At 32.1% G+C, this 21,756-nt stretch overlaps 1 protein-coding gene across 2 annotated transcripts; it reads right to left on the reverse strand.

Moving 5' to 3' along the window:
• Positions 1-246: 246 nt before the first annotated feature.
• On the reverse strand, positions 247-20,488 carry LOC149490145 (uncharacterized). Of its 2 annotated transcripts, none has more exons than XM_089701709.1 (6): positions 20,330-20,488; positions 6,640-6,757; positions 2,075-2,284; positions 1,353-1,586; positions 939-1,142; positions 247-719 (listed from the first exon to the last, which is right to left on the reverse strand). In XM_089701709.1, exons 1-6 carry the CDS (start codon positions 20,338-20,340, stop codon positions 561-563), a joined length of 936 nt encoding a protein of 311 aa, XP_089557835.1. In that variant the 5' UTR covers positions 20,341-20,488; the 3' UTR covers positions 247-560. The 2 variants fall into 2 exon arrangements, with proteins under 2 accessions (XP_089557835.1, XP_089557828.1); XM_089701702.1 differs by having other exon boundaries at positions 1,353-1,595.
• Positions 20,489-21,756: the final 1,268 nt, after the last annotated feature.

Here is a 21,756-nt window from a genome sequence, read left to right on the forward strand (position 1 = left end):
TAAATATCAAAAAGTAACAGCCCTATAGCTATACGTCATAATTTCATGGGGGGGGCTTAGTTTCCTAACTGTATGTACGTAGTATATATCTGTCAACTGTGACAGAACGTATAGAGATCCGTGGTTTTTCATATAGGAAAAGTACAAAAAAAGAAACATGTTTTTCCTACATGAATCGAAAAGAATCTAATACTAACAACATTTAATGTTGGATGGTAATACAATTAAAATAAAAAGACCAATATGTTTTAATTTATTTTTATTTCCTTAGCACTAGCAGACTAGCTTACAACTAATTTGTAAATTACAAATATCATTACAAAAATACTTTATTGTACAGTGTCATAAATAAGTTTATTTAAACTTAAACTATACCAAGTATTACACATTAAAAAGTATCAACAAATTATGTGAGATGTAGCACCAAGAGCATGAAAGGTTTTTAATATTGTTTGTTTGATTGAAAGTCAACAATCAAATAACTTAGAGCCACACTTATAATGTTATTGTTACTTCTAATTTCGGAAACATCTGGCAAATAGAATGTCCCTATTTAGTATTTATGGTTCAAAATCGTAAGGGCGCGGTTGAGGACGTCTTTGGATAAGAGGTATATTTACTTCTTCAGCTGATCTGAAGACTTGTGGTTGGTATTGTTGTTGTTGTCTTTGAGATGGCCTCTCTTGTATTTGGGGACCTTGTCTGCGAGGGTCTGCTTCCTAAAAAAATTAAAAAGAAACGCGTGAGGAAGTTATAAAAAATGTTGCCAGTATGATACAAAATGTTATAAGTATCAATTATGAATTATCGTCTCTAGAACGTGGCAGATAGCTGATTTAATCTAGGTGTAACTTTTGCTAATTATTCTGATATTACCCCTTTGGAATAAAAGGATAATTAATTTATGAAACCGCGAGATTTAAGTTAATTCAAATTACCTCTTCTTCATCCTCCCTTTCATATCGGTCATCAGTGTAGACCTCAGAGGGGTAGTACCTCTCGGAGTATCTGATTGGCGCGTTAGGTTTCCTCTGAACCTCCTCATCATTAATTTGTTTGTAAAGGTATTCATTCACGAAGTGGTACTTCGAAGACTTCTGACAGATGTTGTCGTGAGTGGGCGGCATGCAGATGAGGTGAACCTAAAAAATATTAATAAAAACATCGTTCAAAACAAATTGTTATTTCAAACCTAAACGAAGGAAAAGATTAATAATGTCAATTCAATTCAGTGCTATTGTATTTTCAAACGGATCTGTTGATTTGACTTAAATGTTTTATTGAAAGCATTTTTGTATCATTATTTAAAGAGCAGATAAATTATTAAGCCTATAATATTGAAAATTACGTACTTGATGGAAAGTAAATCCATCAGGGCAGATCCAGGAATGCTTGACATTGTCTTGACAGTAGTGGAAGACTTCGCAGTTCAGGTCTTCATCAGCGTAGTATCCAGACTTCCTGGTGGCACAGTCGAATTTGGATTGCTGGAGCAGGTTGGAGAGACGATCGGGTTCTTCTTTCTCTTCTAACTCTTCTTCTTCAGATGATTGTTGTTGGAGTTTGGCTGGACGTTGCTGCTGATGCTCTTGTGGCTAGAGGGAACACGATAATAGGTTTACGTTGGTATAATAAATTAATAACTTTATCAGTTCAGATGAATATATTATTTTCTATCGGTTTTTTAAGTGAAACTTTCGAAAATGTACGCTACATAATCTATATTCTATACTAATATTATAAAGCTGAAGAGTTTGTTTGTTTGTTTGAACGCGCTAATCTCAGGAACCACGGGTCCGATTTGAAATATTCTTTCGGTGTTAGATAGCCCATTTATCGAGGAAGGCTATAGGCTATATATCATCACGCTAAGACTAACAGGAGCAGAGCAATGCGGGTGAAACCGCGGGGAACAGCTAGTTTATCATAATAACATGTAATAGTAGGTTTACCATTTAAAGTAAGTCAAATTTTTAAAAACAGCTTTAAAACATTCCTGATAAAAGTAATTCTAAGTGCCCAAAAAATTTTGCGACTGAATCAAAACATAAATAAAAACATGAAATGAATTTACCTTCCTATGAGGAGCGCGGGCAGGTTGCCTCTGTTCCTCAATATAAATCTGCTGTTGCTGTGGTCTTGTTGGCACGACGTACTCCTGCTGTTCCTGCTGGCGTTGGTAGCCCGCCAGCTCGGCCAGCGATGGTGTGGGGCGGAAACCAGTTGGTAATGTGTTCGGATACGCGACAGGGGTGTAAGCACGTGGCCGGAGGTTGCGGGATTCCTGTAAATTCATACATTATGTTGAGCAGAGTAATGTTGAGTATTATGTCAGTTTTATGAATTGCCTAAACAATTTTCCGCATGTCTGAACGGAAATAAATGTAACATTTGATTGCATGTTTATGAAATGTTCAGTCATATAACACATAATGCGAAATGCATCTTTGTTAGTTGTGCTATTAAAATTATAAATAGCACAGCATAACTTAAACTGTGTAATGGCGCGTCTATTTTTCGCGCCTTAATAAAACAATGAAATTGGACGGTGTTTATTCGTGCGTCACGACGTTCGGCGACATTGTTGTACCAATAACTATTTACTATCTAATTGAAATTATATCACACGTATAATAGCTCCGGTGAATGGTACAGGTTAATGCCTTAACCCTTATTCAAACGCGAGCCTGTGGAGGAGCTAACAAAAAAGTAATATACGTTCCTGGGTAATTTTGGGTCGTAGATTTCAAAAATACACACAAAAAAGGGGTTAGTGGGGGGGAAGTACCCTTTTTTCGGTGGGAAGTATATATCCCGTCATCTGTTCTCTCTTGTAAAAAGTTCGGAAAGGTGGGAACTATAGCTCCCAGTGTCCACTCCAGACATCAATATTTTAAAACACTAGTTAGTTGCCCTGACTCCACTTGTGAATTTAATGTTATCGTAAAAAAATATAAAGATCAAGTTTTTTAATAAAGGAGGTGAAAGTACTCATCAATGCAAGTTTCTTTTACTGAGGGAAGAATTCGGGAATTGAAAAATGAATGACTTCAACATAAAAATGGCATTTTTCTAAAACAAAATAAAAACAATAGGTAAATACTAATGTATTGAGTTAAGATTTCTAATTATCTGATCAGGAAATAACGAATAACAATAAATAAGTTGCTTATACCAACTAAAAAAGATTTTTTAGACACACAGATTTTATATATAGAATTTCCGAATGTCGTGTGCAGTGACGAACACTGGGATGATATCTTCCCACTTAAAGACTTAATTTCAATCGACTCTACCAAGGTATATACGAAAGATTCTGGGCATATTTTTACGTTTCACGCAACCGTAATATAGTCTAGTTTACATAGCTAGAACTCAAATCTACTTATCTAATTTTTTTTTAGCACTACACCAAAAACTAAAAAATAACGGTCGTTTTCGGCTGCAAAATCACGTCACCTAACTTTGACGTGTGTTTACCATGACATGTAATAATTCTCTGAAAAGTGTTTCCATGAAAAAAAGTTCTCTAAAATTTTAAGATTGCGTAGATAAATATTACACTGCATTAGGTTTAAGCATATAAAAATAAAACACGATTTACTTCAATCTGAGACGTGGGAAGTATAGCTCCCAGCGTTTTAATAAGGGTTAATACTTTCCTTCGATTCCGCAAACTGGTTTGTGTAGACATGCCATAAGTGTGTATCAGATATCGATAGCTCTACATCTTTGGTAGAGTGTGTGTTACTGGGTATTGCTAGATGTTACGGAGAGATTTTATGAAATAAGCCGAGGGAAATATAGAATAAAAACTTACATAACAGTAGGTGTATGAAATGGTTACAGGAAATATTCCATCTCGGTTATCGCTATGCTCAAAAATATAACGTTCTGACGGTACCTTAAGAGCCCATTATACTGAAAGTTTAGGCATTTTAGGCACTGAGACGGCTCGCGCCCGCGTTGCGCAGGAGCCGGCGCGGCATGAACTCCGGTGACCTATGAAGGCGGGCGAATACGCCACAGTATAAATAAATCAGTAGTTCGATTTTATTTGCTATCGTAGGAATGTATTTGATAAATAAATTTACTACTTATCCTATACCATTAAACGAGCAATATTTGCATATTTATATATATTTGTTTGTATATTATATACAGTGTGGAAGTTTTCGATGTGCCCTGAATGGAAAGTACTTGAAATACTAGGGATAGCAAATTTTTCTGAAAGGTAACATTCCTTTTTCAAATTTTACTTTATTATTCAAATCGATAGAAACAATATAAAAGATAATTTATTGTTAATTTCTCGTAAAAATATTTGCTCTTAGAAATAAAAATATCATGGAATCTAACATTTTTATTGTAGAATCAACATCATCTCAACATAAAGAACGCTTCTGGTTTATTGGTCTATTTTATACATACATTTAAAGTTTAAAATTAAACTCTCGTTCTGGATACATTAATTTATTTTCTTCTGAAAATATTGGTAATAATAATTAAAAGTAAAACAAATAAAAAAGGCAAAATAATATGTAATTGAATATAAGTATGTAATAAGTATGTTAGTGTATTCAACCAACTTAAAAAACCATCCAAACCATCAAATCAAAATATTTTATCCTTATTTCCTCTGGTAGCTACCACAATCGAGAGTTTTGTACATGAAATTATTGGGCATCTCATCAAAATAAAGCTACTCACGAAAAATTAGCTTGATAGTAATCACTTGCAAAAATGGGCGATGTATCCCGGACTATACCTACTAGTACTTCAAAACTTTGCCTCTATTCCTATTCAACAACCCATATAAAAGAGGATCTCAGGCAAGGTAATTTTTAAAACATTTTACAAGGTAATTTTTTTAAATCACTACATAGTATAAAACAAAGTCGCTTTCACTGTCCCTATGTCTCTATGTCCCTTTGTACGCTTAAATCTTTGAAACTACGCAACGGATTTTATAGTTCTTTCGATTCCCGGTCGAAGAAAATGAATTTTTGAAAATCTTTGAATGCAGTTCTATTTCTTTTTAAAAATAAAAGAGATTTGCTATCTCCAGTATTTCTAGTACTTTCACCCAGGGCCCATCGAAAATTTCCACACTGTATTTACAAACAAATATATTAATATGCAAATATTGCTCGTTTAATAGTATAGAATAAGAAGTTAATTTATATTTACAACAATAATCCTAGGATAACAAACAAAATCAAACTACTGATTTATTTATACCGTGACGTGCTCGCCGTTTTACTCGCCGCTCGGTTCTAATACGCGAGCGGCGACTACAACGTGGTCGGGAGCAAAACTAGTACAGGTCCTCCTTCGATGACGTCCGGCTGGACTCTGGCGGCACTGACGTGGTGCGCGCGAGTCGCATTTTACGTATTATATTTTATATAGAAAAAAATAAGGGCTAAATTATAAATCTATCCAAAAATTTCCCTGTAAAACCTGATTAGTAAATGAAATGTAAAATTTTCATAAACATAGCGTTCCCCTAATTCTCATAAAACTGATTATGCTTTCAAAATCGATGTTACTTCTGATTTTTTTTTGATCGAGTTAAATGTTTAATATTGTGTTTTTATCCAAAAAAGTCACTAGATCAAACGTTTATCTGTGCTATATATTTTTTTAGGATTTTAAATATGATGATTTCTATCCAAAAACCATGATTTAGAAACATACATTTTGAACAAGGGCCCCTTAAGTAGATGCCGATTTCTAATAATTGAAGTATGTAACCCGGAATCGATTGCGTTTATGAACAATTAAAGTACACATTTAATCAACCTAAATAATAGCATAATAATTATTACTACATATTATTGCAATTAATAGAAAATATTAGTATATACATGTATGCTTGCCACATTTGTTGTACGCATTTCACAATTATTATTTTTTTAAATTGTGTTATAATTATAGTAGGATATGTAAAAAATTTAAAATAACTCAATTACCCAATAATTAACATTATTTAGTAGGCTTGCTGTAATTTCCCACGCGATCTCATATGATTAGGTTTACCTACTTCATTACATATTTTATAACATCACTGTTTACATTAAACAGCTGCATTTACATAACGAGTACAGATAACATCTAATAACAATATTTATAAACTACATTATCTATATTAAGACAGCACAGCTTATAAATAATTTAAAAAGCAATCATAGTTCTAAATTTAAATAAAGCGTTATCGCGAGAGCACTTTCAAATGGTTTCGCTTTTCAAACATGCATATTACGGACTACCGTTCCAAAATAAGTAAAAACAAAACAATTGTATTGTCTGTTGTAATGAGTACTTTCTCTGTGTAATTAAGACCGCTATTTTATTAGAATAAAAAATGCCGCGTAAATTCTCATTATCCTATGGTTACCAGTATTAGAGTATAATGTCATTAATTATAATCCTTTTCAGATTTTTATTAAAATACGCGTGTTCTTTTTCTTTAAATCGTTTAAATCTGTATAGGTAAGTACCTAAATTCCCATTGTCATGAAAATGCTTTTGTTGGAAAAGCCCTTTTAAAAACTTAGTAAATAAATACAGTTGCAGCTGATATTTGGATGATTTTATTGGAACATATTATTAAGAGACATCAAAAATTATCTTTACCTCTCGATCTAGTGGAGAATCTTCATCTTCATCTTCAACTTCAGCATCAGGGATGCTGTCATCTTCCTCAGACGCCAGCGCTGTGCCAATGAGCATTAATGCTATTAAAACGTTCCACCTGTAACAAGAAAAAATACAATTAGAAATACATATTTTAAGCCTCAAATATTAGATTGTCTTGATTTTGTCATTTGAGGAAAAATGTAGCAGAAAATTAGTATTGTTCCGCCATGATGTAACAATTTGCTGTAGATCCAGTTTTGACGAAGAAAGTTCCGTCTTTTAATTTGTTGTATATATTTCATTCTTGTACAATTAACAGTTTTAATTATTATTAACTTATTGTGTACATCGTACGTGATAGTTAAAACGTGGTTAAAAATATTTGATGTCTGTACTAAGATGCAAAGTTTGATTGTTTGTTTGAACGCGCTAATCTCAGGAACTACTGGTCCGATTTGAAAAATTCTTTCGGTGTTAATAGCCCATTTATCGAGGACAGTTATAGGCTATATATCATCACGCTACGACCAACAGGAGTGGAGCACTGCGGGTAAAACCGCAAAGCACAGCTAGTCTGAGAATATAACAAAGACCGAAGTGCGGAAGAGAGATTGTTAGAACTTTTGCATAATTAAAGTTTTTTATTATTTTCTAATTAAAGTTAATGGGCGCATTCAAGCGTTTGATTGGATTTGCGTCAAAGCTCGGTTTCGTATGCATTCCGGTCTAACCACAAAACACAATAGCGCAGCTTCGCAACTTAACCACCTATAGGCCTGATGATATTTCTAAGAATAAAATTGGTATCAAAAGAATTACATTCCATTGAAAATTATGTTTTAAGCACCAATTTAAATCTTGGCAAGATGGGATAACTATCTAAATCTACCGGTTAATGAATTTTACGATTTAAAAGCGAAACCGGTTTTTTTATTTTTATTCAAAGTAACTACTATTGACCGTAGACAATTTTTGATTCAACCAGAATCCAGAATGTCACTGAATCGACTGCAGGTGTACATTTCTATAGTTTGGAATGTGATAAAATCGAGCAGAAGGGTGTGGTCAGTATACTTCATTATCTGACTGTAATCGATCTGTTAACATCCGAAGACGGTAAGTATGCCAGGTTGAGGTGCGGTCTCTGATGTAATTAGCACTGTGAACGATACTTTAGAGTCTACGTTATGTAATTGTGGGGCACAGTGACTTAGTTAAAACAGGATATCAGATATTGAAGAACTTGGTAAAAGGCTCTTTCTGTACTGAGATGTAAACAGTTATGAGAATAAGATAAATAACCGTAAGTATTAATGTTTATATGTATATCTGTGGTCGAAACTTATATGATTATATTTTTTTTATCTATTCAGTTAGACTGTTAGAGCATAGAGCTTAAGTTACCTAAGATATTTTTTCTAAACTGTGTGTGACTTGGCACAGGTTGTGGTAATAAGTTCTGTTGCTAATTTTTATTGGTAAACACATTAGCTGATCCGGTACCATAGTGCATGCACATCCAACCCGCGTTATTGTACCGGACAATAACGCGGGTTGTAACTTGTAAGCGTTCTTCTGCCTGACTCTATATTTTATGAAACATAGTTCTCAAAATATTATACTCAGTTCAATATTGATTCATGCAGAGTAATGTGATCTAATTGATAATAATAATTGCAGAACTATAAAATTGAATACAGTCGAGTAATAGTTACCTTTATCGATTCGGTATTTTATATCATGCTTTGATCACAGTTATGTAAGTGACAGTAATGCTTTCGTCTTTCTGTAGATACAAATCGATGGATACAAAGTTGTTTATCTGCAATGCGAGATTAGAGCTTTTTCGCTTTGAATGTTAATTAAATTTTAATATTAGTTGAATTCTGGTAGAGAATTTTTAATAGAAAAAAATCTTATATGAACTTGTGTACAAACAATAAAGATGTTAAAACCATGACAAATGAAAGTTATTATCTAAGAAGTTAATATCTCTAAAGATTTAAACATTAAAGGAAGTGAAAGTAATTCCGGTGTTCACATGAATTATACTTTATTATTTCAAGTTTTTTCTTTTATTCGTTGAGGTAGGTAACGACTTTTCTACGTAAATAAAAAATTCCATCGAGTCAAAGGGCGTCATAGGTCTAAAGGCAACTACATAATATTATGTAAATCTTACCCAATAATCTTTTCATTTTTTGTTTATCATCGTATTCATCGTAAACAAGCTTAGTAACCAAGCAAATATTTATAAGGTAATAATTTTACATATCTAAGCTTAGTAACTACTCTCACCGTGTACTTTTATAAAAATAAAAGCATGAATGTCATTATAATAATAATATAATAATAATATTATAAAAAAAAATAAATAAAAAATAAAAATCTTTATTTACCAAAAAAGCAGTACATTACAGTATTATAGTAGATCCAAACTAGGCTGTTGCCTGTGTCTTGGATCTAAGAAATGTTATACAGGTCTCTAAAAAGTCTAAAGTTTAGTTACATAGGAACACTTGGACATTAAAATAGAAATAATATTTATTTAACAAAAAGTGTGATTGTGTATAAGAGGGTCGTGTGTGATTGTGTATAAGAGGGTCGTGTGTGATGTGTGTGTGAGTGTGTTTGTGAGTGTGTGTGTGTGTGGTTGAGTGTGAGTTTATACTTCTGTGTGAGTATTTGAACTATCAATGCTTTATATTTTTGTTCCAAAAACGGACGAGAAGAAAATTTATTAATTGCTTTGTTTTCATTCTTACGTTTAAACCAGGTCTTCTGTGTCGCTATACGTTAATTCGTGAAGCCAGGATTTCATTATCTTGTTGCATTTGTGCAAGTTACAATTCTTCAGTGATTTAGTTTTGCAGACATTATTGTAAGTGTGGATGAGTGAGTAAGATGGACTTCGTCTAGCTATTTTTGAGTTGTATGCAGGAAGTGGGATACGATATTTTCTTTTCCTTAGTAGTTCCTCGTAATCGGGGCGTGAAGCAACAGATTTGTGGGTTAGGGTAACTGCTGATAGTATGTATAGTTGGCGGACGCGATGAACATTGAACTCCCGATACAGTTCGTTTGTCGGAAAGCGGAAAGGCTTTTTTAGAGTTACTTTGATTAATGCACGTTGTGCTCTCTCCAATTGCAGAAGGTGTGATTTAGCGGCACTTCCCCAAACGGAGATGCTGTAATTCATTACGGATTGACAGAGAGATATGTATACTTGTCGTAAAATATTAATGGGGGTACAGTTGCGGAGCTTCTTCATTATGAAGATGAGTTTTCTTATTTTAACTGAAACTTCTGTTATATGTTGATTGTAGTTTAGGTTGCTATCTAAAGTAACTCCTAAGTATTTTATAAACGGAGTGGTTTCGATGTGATTACAGTCGCATGTTGAGTGAGTGATGTTGGGGTTGGTACAAGTATGAAGTTTAATAGTCTGATTTGGCAAAAGCTTTTGATGTGCGGATTTTGAGAAAGACAAGAATTTCGTTTTCCTAGGATTTAAGGTGAGTAGGTTTTTGTTGAGAGCTTCTAGTATGGTTAATAATCCTAGTTCTGTAACCTTTTGAGCATGTTTCCAATCTTTACCGTGAAACAGAACAGCAGTATCATCGGCGTAAGCAATTGTGTGGGAGTTTTCTATAGTCAGTTTGAGTATATCATTAATATAAATGGTGAAGAGAGTGGGGCCGAGAACACTTCCCTGTGGAACACCGAATTCTATTTTTTGTTTAGAGCTAAGGTTACTGTCAATTTTTATGCACTGAGTGCGGTCCGTTAAGTAGCTCTTAAACCAATTTAACGCTGTGTCTCTAACTCCCATTACCTCCAGTTTTTTTGCGAGTAGTCCGAGTGATATTGTGTCGAATGCTTTAGCCAGGTCTAAAAATACGGCTATGCAACATTCTTTATTTTCTATATGTGAAGATATTAAGTTGGTAAGTAGGGAGATAGCATGTTCTGTTGATTTGTTTTTTCTAAATCCGAATTGATTATCTGAAATTAATTGATATTTGTCTAAGTAAGATGTTAGTCGATAATTCACAATTTTTTCAAGTACTTTTCCTAGGATGTTTAATAAAGCTATGGGTCTGTAGTTTTCCGGTTGATTTTTCATTCCACTTTTATAAATAGGTATCACAACTGCTGTTTTCCAGCAGTTTGGGAACACTCCCGTCTCTAAGCTTAGGTTGTATATGTGAGTTACAGGTTTGATGATTTCAGGAAGAATGGCTTTTATCGTTCGGACTGTGAGATTATCTATGCCGGGGGAGCTATCATTATTTATACTGTTTATGAATTTGCGTACTTCAGTTTCGTCGGTGGGGGAGAGGAAGAAGGATTGAGATGCTGTGTTATCTGTTTTATAAGAGTTGATTAGAGCTCCTTGAGATATATTTAGTTTTGTTAGGATCTTGTCGGACAGAGTTTTCCCGACTGAAGTGAAATATTTGTTACAATTGTTAAGAGAGCTGTTTATATCATTATTGATATGTAGAAGTTCTATCGAAGAATTAGTATGATTAGAGGGATAGCTTATGTTTTTAATGGTTTGCCATAGCATTTTTGTATTAGATTTATTTTGATCTATTAGAGTGCTGTTGTATTGTATTTTCACATTTCTGAGAATTTTATTACAGAAGTTTCTATATCTTTTATATATATGTTGGCGGATTTGATCGTAAGGAAATGCCTTGGCATCTTTATGCAGTTTGTCGCGGTGTTTAATGCATCGAATTAAGCCTGGGGTGATCCAGGGCTTTATGTTTGTGCATCTGCGACTTACTTTCATTTTAACGGAGTGTTTTTCTATGTTCTTGGATAATATTTCATAAAAATAGGAGGAAGCCTCGTCAACTTTTGAAGAAGAGAGAGTTTCATTCCAATCTATCGCTTTTAGTGAATGTATGAGAGCGTCTGTGTCAGTTTTTATTCGCCATCGAGGCTTATTTTGTGATTGCTTTGACTTCACGACTAGGCCAATAACAATGTCATGATCCGTTATAGACGATTGGCAAACGAGCTACTTACATAGCTATACATACATACTATGAATATTTAAATATATACATTATCAAATTGTCTATTTGTGCATCTGTCTTATCATCCTAATATCTTATTATGTCTATAAAGTATAACGGTTGGATTGTTTCAGGAAACTTTCGCTCGGATATCTGCTGATATTACTAGTACGAAGTTACTTTCGCTTCTTTTTAAATAATACCTATAATTAATTGGACGAGTTTTTAACGAATTCGAGTTTTGGAAGTCAATGATATAGGTATTTGATATTTTGGTTAAAGAGCAGTCGAATGCTTTATAAAATAAATTTTTAAAGAATAGAAAAAAATCGATCCATCGACAAATCGAATCCCGCCTCGGGAATATTTTTTTTTCATAAGGAATAACTTTATGAATTTATAGTTAAAGAAGTAGCTAGAACATTTCCTTTTGTAGAAGTCTGGCCAGCCAAAGCTGAACCCAGTAAAGGGCGGCAAATTTAAAAAATATGGACCTGGTAACATCGGCTTTAGTAGGAAAAAAACATTTTGATACTTTTGATATGATACAGGTGATCATAGTATATAGGTACATTAGGTACACAACACAGCAGGATTTAAACATTATTATATCAAATGATTTTTTACCGTTTTCAACAAAACTGACAACTAACTACGCAGAAACGCCATGATGACATTCCATAGTGTGGCCGCTACAAAAAACACTGGGTTCAGCTTTGGCTGGCCAGACTTTATCTATGTAGGTAATAGGTATGTACCTGGTAGAGTACTTACAGTATCCTTTCACGTGTAAGCAATATCAACTGATTATTATTTAACTTTTTATTTATTGGTTTCAAATTGCTCCAATAATGTTACATCTCTGACATCTGGACCGCGACGGCATTGGTGTTCGTAGTCACTTACACACTTTATAAATGATGTAATTTTGCGTTAAATTGATGTTGAAATTAAGTAAAAATTACGTAAAATTATTCCATCGTAACAAATTTTTCAGTGCAACAGTTATTGAGCGGCGCTATCAATAGAGAGCAATGAGCGTGATTCAATATCTTAGATATTAATTACGAGTTATAATGGACCACTTTAAATTTTTGTTACAATTGGTTTTGAATATTTAAGAGTAGCAATATATTATAACGTTTGTTTAAAAATAAGAAAAGCATCAATTTATAAGCTAGTAATTAATATTATTTTTTTATTACTACTCCTCTGTAGTTTGCTTTTCTACTCTAGTCACCGCGGTCCGCGACCGTAACTAATTTTATAGCGTACGCGTACGCATTATAATGTTTAGTTTATATCGCCTAAATCTATTATTATTTTTCACTGTCTGATCATAACCGTAACAAACAAATTGTATTGTTAATGAAACAATCTTTCTTTTCCTAAATATTTATGCAAGTAATGTGAAGTTTTATACGCACATTTGTATTGCAGTGTTTTTAATAATTTATTTAAGAAAATAACTTATAATACTTAATTTATTTACGATGTATTTTCGACTCTAGTAAAGTTCTAGTTACTAGTATATTATATTTTCGTGCTTTAGGTCTTCACTCCTTCAGTGGTGTCGGTCTTTCGTACAGTTCCGGTCTCCTGTTCCATCAGAATTCAGATTATGATTTATGATGGCAGTGATAACGTCCGTAATGTAGTGTGTCTGCTCATCGTGCACGTCTCATTGGAGTTGGATTGCCAAAATATGTAATACCGGAGTTAAATTTTTTGGTATTTGTTAAATGCGTAGGTAAGCTTAGAATTGAGGAAACCAACCAATAACATTATAAATAGCTATTCTTCGTCCATACGAATGGATGTAAATTATGTAGCATTTGTCCCAAGGGGACATCGGAAATTGTTAGATTATTTTTGTTTTTTCCTTATTATTTACTTAATGTCAATGTCAAACCTTTTTCAACGAAAAGAGGTAGGTAATAAAACTTTCAAATACCTAGGTACACCATAAGCGTGCCAAAACATTATAGGGTAGGAAATCCTTGTCTTATTATAGATGATGTGCATATTTGGTATACCTAATCCATGCAAGAAATAACAACCAGAAGTGGCAACTAGCAAATCGTCGCATGTTGGCGCGAAATTATTATGATTTCACTTTCATTGCGTAATGATCCCGGCTCGCGTCACTCAGCGGAAAAACGATTCCACTGACATTTTAAATTAACCTCTGATTAAAATTAATTGATTTTGTGCGTTTCATTTTTTTTAGATTATTTAGTTGATGTTTTATTTATAACTTGGCAATTTTGCAAGGAAGGTAATTATTGAGTTGTCTAATGGAAAATCATTTTTATGCTTCGAAAATGTCGTTTTTTTTCAGTAAAAAGTACTTAGTTAATTGGGTTGAATTTTGAATTGTATATTGCCTATTTATTTTTTAATCGCTGCTTAATATTTTATAAATAAGTACTTACTTTATTTTTAAGCGTATTAAATTATAGTAATGAGGTATTTTTATTGACAGTAATAATGTATTATGGCCTTGATAACCATTATCTCGGGATATCTCAACAGCTGTACTATTAGATACCGACTTGAAAAATAACGACATTTTTTACGTAATATATTTTATTACTAAGTAACTATGTAACATTTTGATTTTGAGAAAGTTGGACTATAATTAAGCAATAATAATGTTTTAATTATTATCGTTCACTCAATTAAAATGTTACACAGATAAGACATGAATGTAACTTCATACGTTAAATACTAAAGATAAATCAATTTGTTATTTACACATAATATTATGTCCCTCATGGCTTGAGGCACTCCTGCAATACGAGACACTCCCGCGTTCATAAAACCAGTATTTATAAATGAAATGTTTTTATAAAACACGTGCTACTTGCAAGGACTACATTCGGTTGTTGCATAACATAAGTTTTTAAACATGTATGAAAAATAATGGACTATTTTATATTATGTAAGGGTTTTCACTGTGCCCTTTAAATGTCGCTTAAATACTCTGTAATGTTTATTCATTGGTTAATTTTCTCTTTAGTGTTTTATCGTAATAGGCTCGAAGAATATTAAAATGTAAAGTTCCGTCCACATAGACGCATAATTATTTATTACGTATTTCAACAGATGTTTTTTTGCAAACTTATTAACGAGATCTTTTATGTACATCGTTTATATCGTTTATATACCTACATTATATTTTGTTATTGATTTATGTGTTTAAATTGTATATTAAAAGAAGTTACGACATACTTTTGAAGCAAAAAAACGCATAATATGCGTCAACCGTATCGTATGCGTTTTTTATTTAGGTCATGCATATTAAATCAGCTTGAATTAACTTCTCTATTGTTTGTAATTGATCGTAAGGTTCTATAAACACGTGCATCGAACTATTTCATTCACCCTCCTAATGATATCACATTGATCTTATAAGCTGACCATAAATCACGGTGTAGTAACTTCGTGACAACTGACACACAATGTGTCCATAGACAATAGCCTCTCGGACCTGATCCAATCATTTAACGATTTGACATGCAACACGACCTTCGCTGAAACGATTTCGTGGTACTCACAAAAAATAACCCACTGAAAAATGTCCTAATTTTATTTATTGAAAATATTTAATATCGATGCCGTTGGACAGTGTGCTGACAATGAATAAATACTATAATAACTAAAATGAATTAATTTTTAAATCAAAATAACACTTTTTTAAGAAGATAGGTTGCCGATATCATAACAATTTTGTTAAGGTCCAAATCTGTTACTTTATTTATAGTCTTGGTTGGAAAAAGTATTACAAGTAACTACAAAAAACCTCATATCACGTTGCGGTCACAAGTCCGTGTGTAAATAAATAAAATTGGTCAATGTACTATAACTTGATTATCTTCGAGGGAATAAAATTATCGCCCACACGCGAATGCCACCTAACTTATTGTCTAGGTTAAATTGCATAATTTCCAATGTATTGTGTTTCTGTACTCGGCAATAATACATTGACATTCGAAGGTTATCTGTTTTAACGAGTGTAACTTAATACACCTTTATTAGATTATTTTATTTATTTTTACGATGTCGCGGATCTTAGGCCTTATTTGCAATTCTTTAACGACGGCAGAATATATTAAAAGCACCCATTTAGTTATCATCCGTCACGATATATAAAGAACGGTACGAAATTATTTAAAACTAGCGGTCCGCCCCGGCTTCGCCCGTGGTACATGTTTACGTTTTCTCTACATAAGAACCATCCTCGTACTTCAAGGAATATAATAAAAAAAGAATTATCGAAATCAGTTCAGCCGTTCTCGAGTTATGCACTTACCAACACATTTTGCGATTCATTTTTATATATAAGAAGATAAGCAGTGTTGTGGTTGCAGTATGAAGCTTTTATTACTTGTACATAATATTATGTGCAAAAAACCTGTCCAATTTGTAAATAAAATGTACCTTAGATGGAAATATAAATTTGTTTACATAATACAGATCAGAATTCATTTCTGAGTAATAAAAGAGTTATTACGTCCGCACTTATCTTGTACATATAAAAATATAAGTGAAAATATATGCTAATAAATCTACACGTAATCCTATAATAATCGTTTCAAATTACTTCACATCTTGTTATATGTAGGACGTAACATGTTATTAGTTAGGAAGTCTGTTTACATCAGTTGTTTCCATGTAGGATATTAGAAATCATACAGAAAATTCACATGCACAGATATTCACTTTTTTAAACTAAAAAGATTTATTTCGAATTCACTTCAAAAGTTACAACAATAACAATTATTCGCAATGCTTAAGTGGTAACAAATTATCTCTTATGTTTTTCATTGTCTCGTAATGAAATTAATAAAGGTAATCAGCATTATATAAGAAGTCATTTAATAGTCATTTAATAGATACTTAATTTACTCAAAAAGATCAATTAGTTAGGTCTTGCTATATAAATTACAGGCAGTAAGTAATTACAGGCATTTTGATACGTCACGTCAATGAATTATGTTTATCAAATGATTTTGTTACAAGCTATATTCCTTATCTAAGTGCTATTAATTATTACGCGTGTGAACGTAATAATTGATTCATTAATTATCGAGAAACAAAACGCAACGTGCAAGGAAATAATTTTGTTTATTGACGATTAACCGAAGAATGCTGATCGCGTGAGACGTAACAGTTTCCTTCCCAACGTTTCTCAGGATGCATATAACATTAATAACAATGTGACTTTCACGAAATACATTTTATTAAGTTATTAGTTTTCTAGACATGTCTTCACTTGCGTGTAGGTAATTTACACCCGTGACGGTTTCCCATATACATATCCATTACAAGTCGCATCAAAATCTATGATACCTTACAAAATTAATCTAGCGAACCTATATTCTGCTATGCCCCGACTTAAGTCCACTCTATATGGTTTAATGGTTTATGGTAAAATTCTAAATTTTATTGTAAAAACTTAACATGCACCCATTCAAATAAACACTATGCACATGCGACGCATGCAATTTCACGATTTAATGCGTTAACGCAGTTCTCATATTGTTAGCCGTGCGTTACGCAATTTCTATAACAGAGTACGAGCGTGTGAACTATTATAACATTGAATATCGTACTTATTTATATACCAACATACCGTTTCAGAGCCTAAATTGTTGTTTAAAATTCCATATAAATACTAACATGGCAATCACTGACATTAAAAATACGCCAATAAAATGAAGGTCTAGTTTCTGCTTACCTATTTGTAACATTTGCTGGTATTAAAAATGTGTAATAGAAGATTTATCAATTTGGTTCCTCTACGATAGTTATAGCTTACGCGTTTATCACTTGGATATATTTTGAATAATTGCATTAACCAAACTGATGGTATCGTCCTTGGCATATAACAGATCGTCAGATGAATCATCATGTCTAAATGTTTTGTTTTAATGGCTAATATATCCTGTAATTAATTGATACTACGGAAGCTTGTTTAATAGGTGTAAAATTAATGTGTCGCTATAATCGTTAATTATAACAAATCAAATTTCAAAAACAAATGCCAACCAGAGACATTTTAACTGACATAAAGTAATGGAATTACCATAGATAATTAATTGTTCCATTTTTAAATAACCGACTCCTACTGTCCTACATGACGCATATAAATGTTACCAGCATCTTTAACACGTGAATGTGGATTACAAAAGCTTGAGATTATCACACCCACATAACAAAGAGACCAGACAATAGACAAACAAAACTTACCATAACCAACGCATAAGTTGTAAGTAGGCTGTGCATACATGTTATGAATTTATTATACAGTTGCATAATACATACCGAGAAATGGTAAGTTAAATGAGACTTTAAAGGCAGTATCTCAAAGTGGCCCATTTTCAGGCCATTAATTTATTTCAACATTTTTTTAATACCATTTACCAATACAAATATGTTTTCTCAAACGGTGGACATATTAGGTAGGTACTTATTTGTAAAAGAAATATTATACTTACAGATCGTAATAAAAAACAATTAAAATTAACATACACGCTACATAATATATATCTACAATCTATGTACATAGTAAATTTCATTTATAATGATAATTAAATGCAAAGTTCAATAACATTGAAAGAGGCAACAAAGGGCAAGGTTCTTAGAATACATAAAATAAAAACTTTCTGAGAAACATAAGCTCGTGAAATAAATTATATTTTGAAACGGTTTTTATGTCCCATACATTCCTACAGAATTTGTAGGTATTCATAATAAGAAATAACAGTTACTACAACTCCATGTTCATTATATTATCCCAAATTTGGAGCAGTTAATTAAATCTACCTTAAGGCTCGAGAATTTGAGCAATATTATTATGTTTTACCGTACTAATTGTCCTTTCTCCGTCCGAATACAATTTTTTGTCTTTTTTTTGTAAAATAATCCGAACATAGACAATTAATTCGTTGAACCGTTCTTCATTTTTAAGATAGGGAACTAAACCGAGTCAGGACTCAGGACTCTCCTTTCTACTCAAAACATTACCATTACAATGCTATTAGTCAGTTCAATAAAGAAACGAATCTTCAATGGCGGCCAAAGCTGACTTTGACAGATGGTAGGATCAGCAAAAAAGAAAATAAAAATAACGTAAATTGATAATTATTTTATTAATTATTTCAAATTGTTTGTTGGCAAACTTTTTTGTTATTGTATTTGTGTATTTATATGAATTATCATATTTACGTATAAAGAATGTAATACAATCCCCATAATACTTGTAATAAGCCCATAAAACTGAACAACTTTTCCCAAAGAACATATTTTGTCAAATTCCAATAAAACATTATTTACTTTCGCAAATGCATAATTGTCATTGTAAATTTATGATAAAAACTATTATAGGGAAAATCAAATACATTTTAGTGATATTATTTTTCCATTTTTTTTTGCATACCGTACGCCCGTGTGTGAGCGAGAGGGAATGATAAGCGCCGCCATTGAAGATTCGTTTCTTTAAAGAACTGATTAATACAAAAAAAATCATCAGTTTTTTATTTTTAAATATTTTTAAATTTAGAATACACATACTTTTTTTTTGTTGAAATGACAGGGGCCATCGCAGAATAAATAATTGCTAATAACCTAAGCTAATAAGTAATAACATTGCTGCGGTGCACAATAACCTACTAGGTATTACTAGTTACTACTATTATAACAAGTTCTTCGAGCCATTCATCAATGCTTTTTACTAGAAGGTGTATGAACTGCGTATGACATCATTACGTTTCTTGTTCATACATAATACTAAGTATGGGAAAAGAGTTTATCCAGTAATTTTATACAAATTGCACTACAAAATACAAACGCGAATGACCGAGTGAAAGTGATTGATTCTCATAGACATTAGAAATTAACTCGGATGACATGCCAAATGTTTAGAAATTCAGCAAACGACTTTTTGTTTGTTTACAAAAATTGTGATGTAATTTTATCGTGCAACTGTCTCTCTATTTGCTATTTAAATATATTCGACCAAGAGGAACTGACAATTGATGTACATATTGTTATGGAACAACGAGTAGATACCTAAATAAACTTACATTTTTTTATTAAACTGTACATTATCTGCATTCTGAAGAAAGCTTGATTTTTGTCAGATGGAGCATAACTACATATTTATAAAGTCGGTTAAAAAGTAATTAACATATTTTAAAATTTTCCATGAATTTTTAATTTCAGATATAACTTGGAAGACTGGTAAATTGTTTATTGCTAATCCTTCTGAAAGCAATCAGATTTTTCTATTCGCTAATAATAATAGTTATGTATATAAATTTACTTAGAGTTTATTAAATTGTTATTCTAATATTCTACATTTGTTCTACATATTAACAACGACTGCTTCCATATTTGACGGTAATAATTTACCGGCTACATTGATTAAAAAGTTATATCTATTCAACAAGAACTCATTTTTTAATTTTTTTGTAAAGGTAGACAATCATCATGCAATCATCTATGGTTTTAATCTTTAAATGTAGAAAAGGAGAAGCCTAATATTATCATGATAAAACTAGGAAGAATCTGGCTTGAAAAATAGGTAATTAAATACATTACACTCATTATATAAAATTAGTAACCGAAAAAATAAAATAATGGATATTTACCTCATTTTCATGTTTATGCACTAAGAGTATCCGATTTAATTACACTTGTCAAAATGCGCGCGAAACAGGACGCAAAGGCCGCGCTAAAAGACTGCGCGGTCGGCGTGCTTTCTCCCGCTTTATAACTTGCATCAACTGCGTCCGACGGGGGAACCAAGAAAAGCAACCATTTGGCAATGCTACGCGAATCGAACGAATTCGATAAAACTTAAAATTTAAACAGATGAAATTAATCGATCTCGGATGTCATTGAAGTGTGAAGATCGGGTGTTGTTCGGTTAGTTTATGACTGCTTTCAAATTTCAATCGATTTATATTGAAAGTTAATTTAACTGTGTCAAACTATTAATCAATGGGTCACATAATATCAACCGAGTTATAATTTGCAAATCTATTATTAATAATAATGTATTGGAACAAATCCGGCTCGTGTGTCTTGTAGATTGGTAGTAACTGGGTCATTTATTATGAATTAATAAATTATTTTATTTTAAATCATGTGAGTGTTTTAACTGACATTGAAAGAATGCGTGCTTATAAGTTATATAGTTAGAAATACATATATGAGTTTCTATACAGAGTTCAATAACTTTGATAGGTCACCTCTAAAAAGGTGGACACCCAAATCCAAGACCGTGTAAATTATCTGATTCCATTACATTATACCTTTAAGATTTACACGATATTGGGTTCAAAAGTATTCAATATTTTATGAATAAAATATGGAAATGTGACAAAAAAAAAACAAAACAGATAAGGGCGCAAAACCACTTGACACTTGCCTAATTTTTTTTAAATAATTTTGAGAGGAGATAAAAATTGTGTTTTCAAATATTGCTTGATAAATTCGATACAAACTTGAAGTTGTTATATTTTAAGAGCGCAAAAAAAAAATGGTAATAAATACCTTATACGTGCTTATACTTAATTTAAAACTTACGACACGGACGCACTGATGCACCTAAAATAAATTTCGTTTGATCATGCAAAAAAACAAATGCATGTAAACCATGAAATAATCAGACAAGTTATAAACATTTATAAAATTCTATGATATGTTTATTTAAGCGTACCTATAACACAGGATATCCAAGAATTTCGAAAAAAAAACGACCTTTAGGCTAATGGCTACATGATCATAAAATAATTTTTAGTTATAGGTACAGAATATTTAAATCTATAATTGATTAGGGTCATTTTATGTCCTTAAGATGATTTATGTTTATTTTTTATCTCAAAATTTATCTGGACCAAAATTTTGTTACTTACACGTATTTGAATATACCTACGTGCTAAAGCATCTCAAATAAAAATACCTTCAATTTTTACCTTATCAACATCATATATAACTCTGATTAATAGGGACATGTTTACTTTGTGATGTTCCTAAAGTTCGTTGACGTTAGAAAATTAAAAATCGGTAACGA

The sequence above is a fragment of the Colias philodice genome, chromosome 2 (assembly GCF_061535455.1).
Source record: "Colias philodice isolate Cphi_HAF_F1 chromosome 2, ilColPhil1 Martin Lab GWU primary, whole genome shotgun sequence".
NCBI classification, from domain to species: domain Eukaryota; kingdom Metazoa; phylum Arthropoda; class Insecta; order Lepidoptera; family Pieridae; genus Colias; species Colias philodice.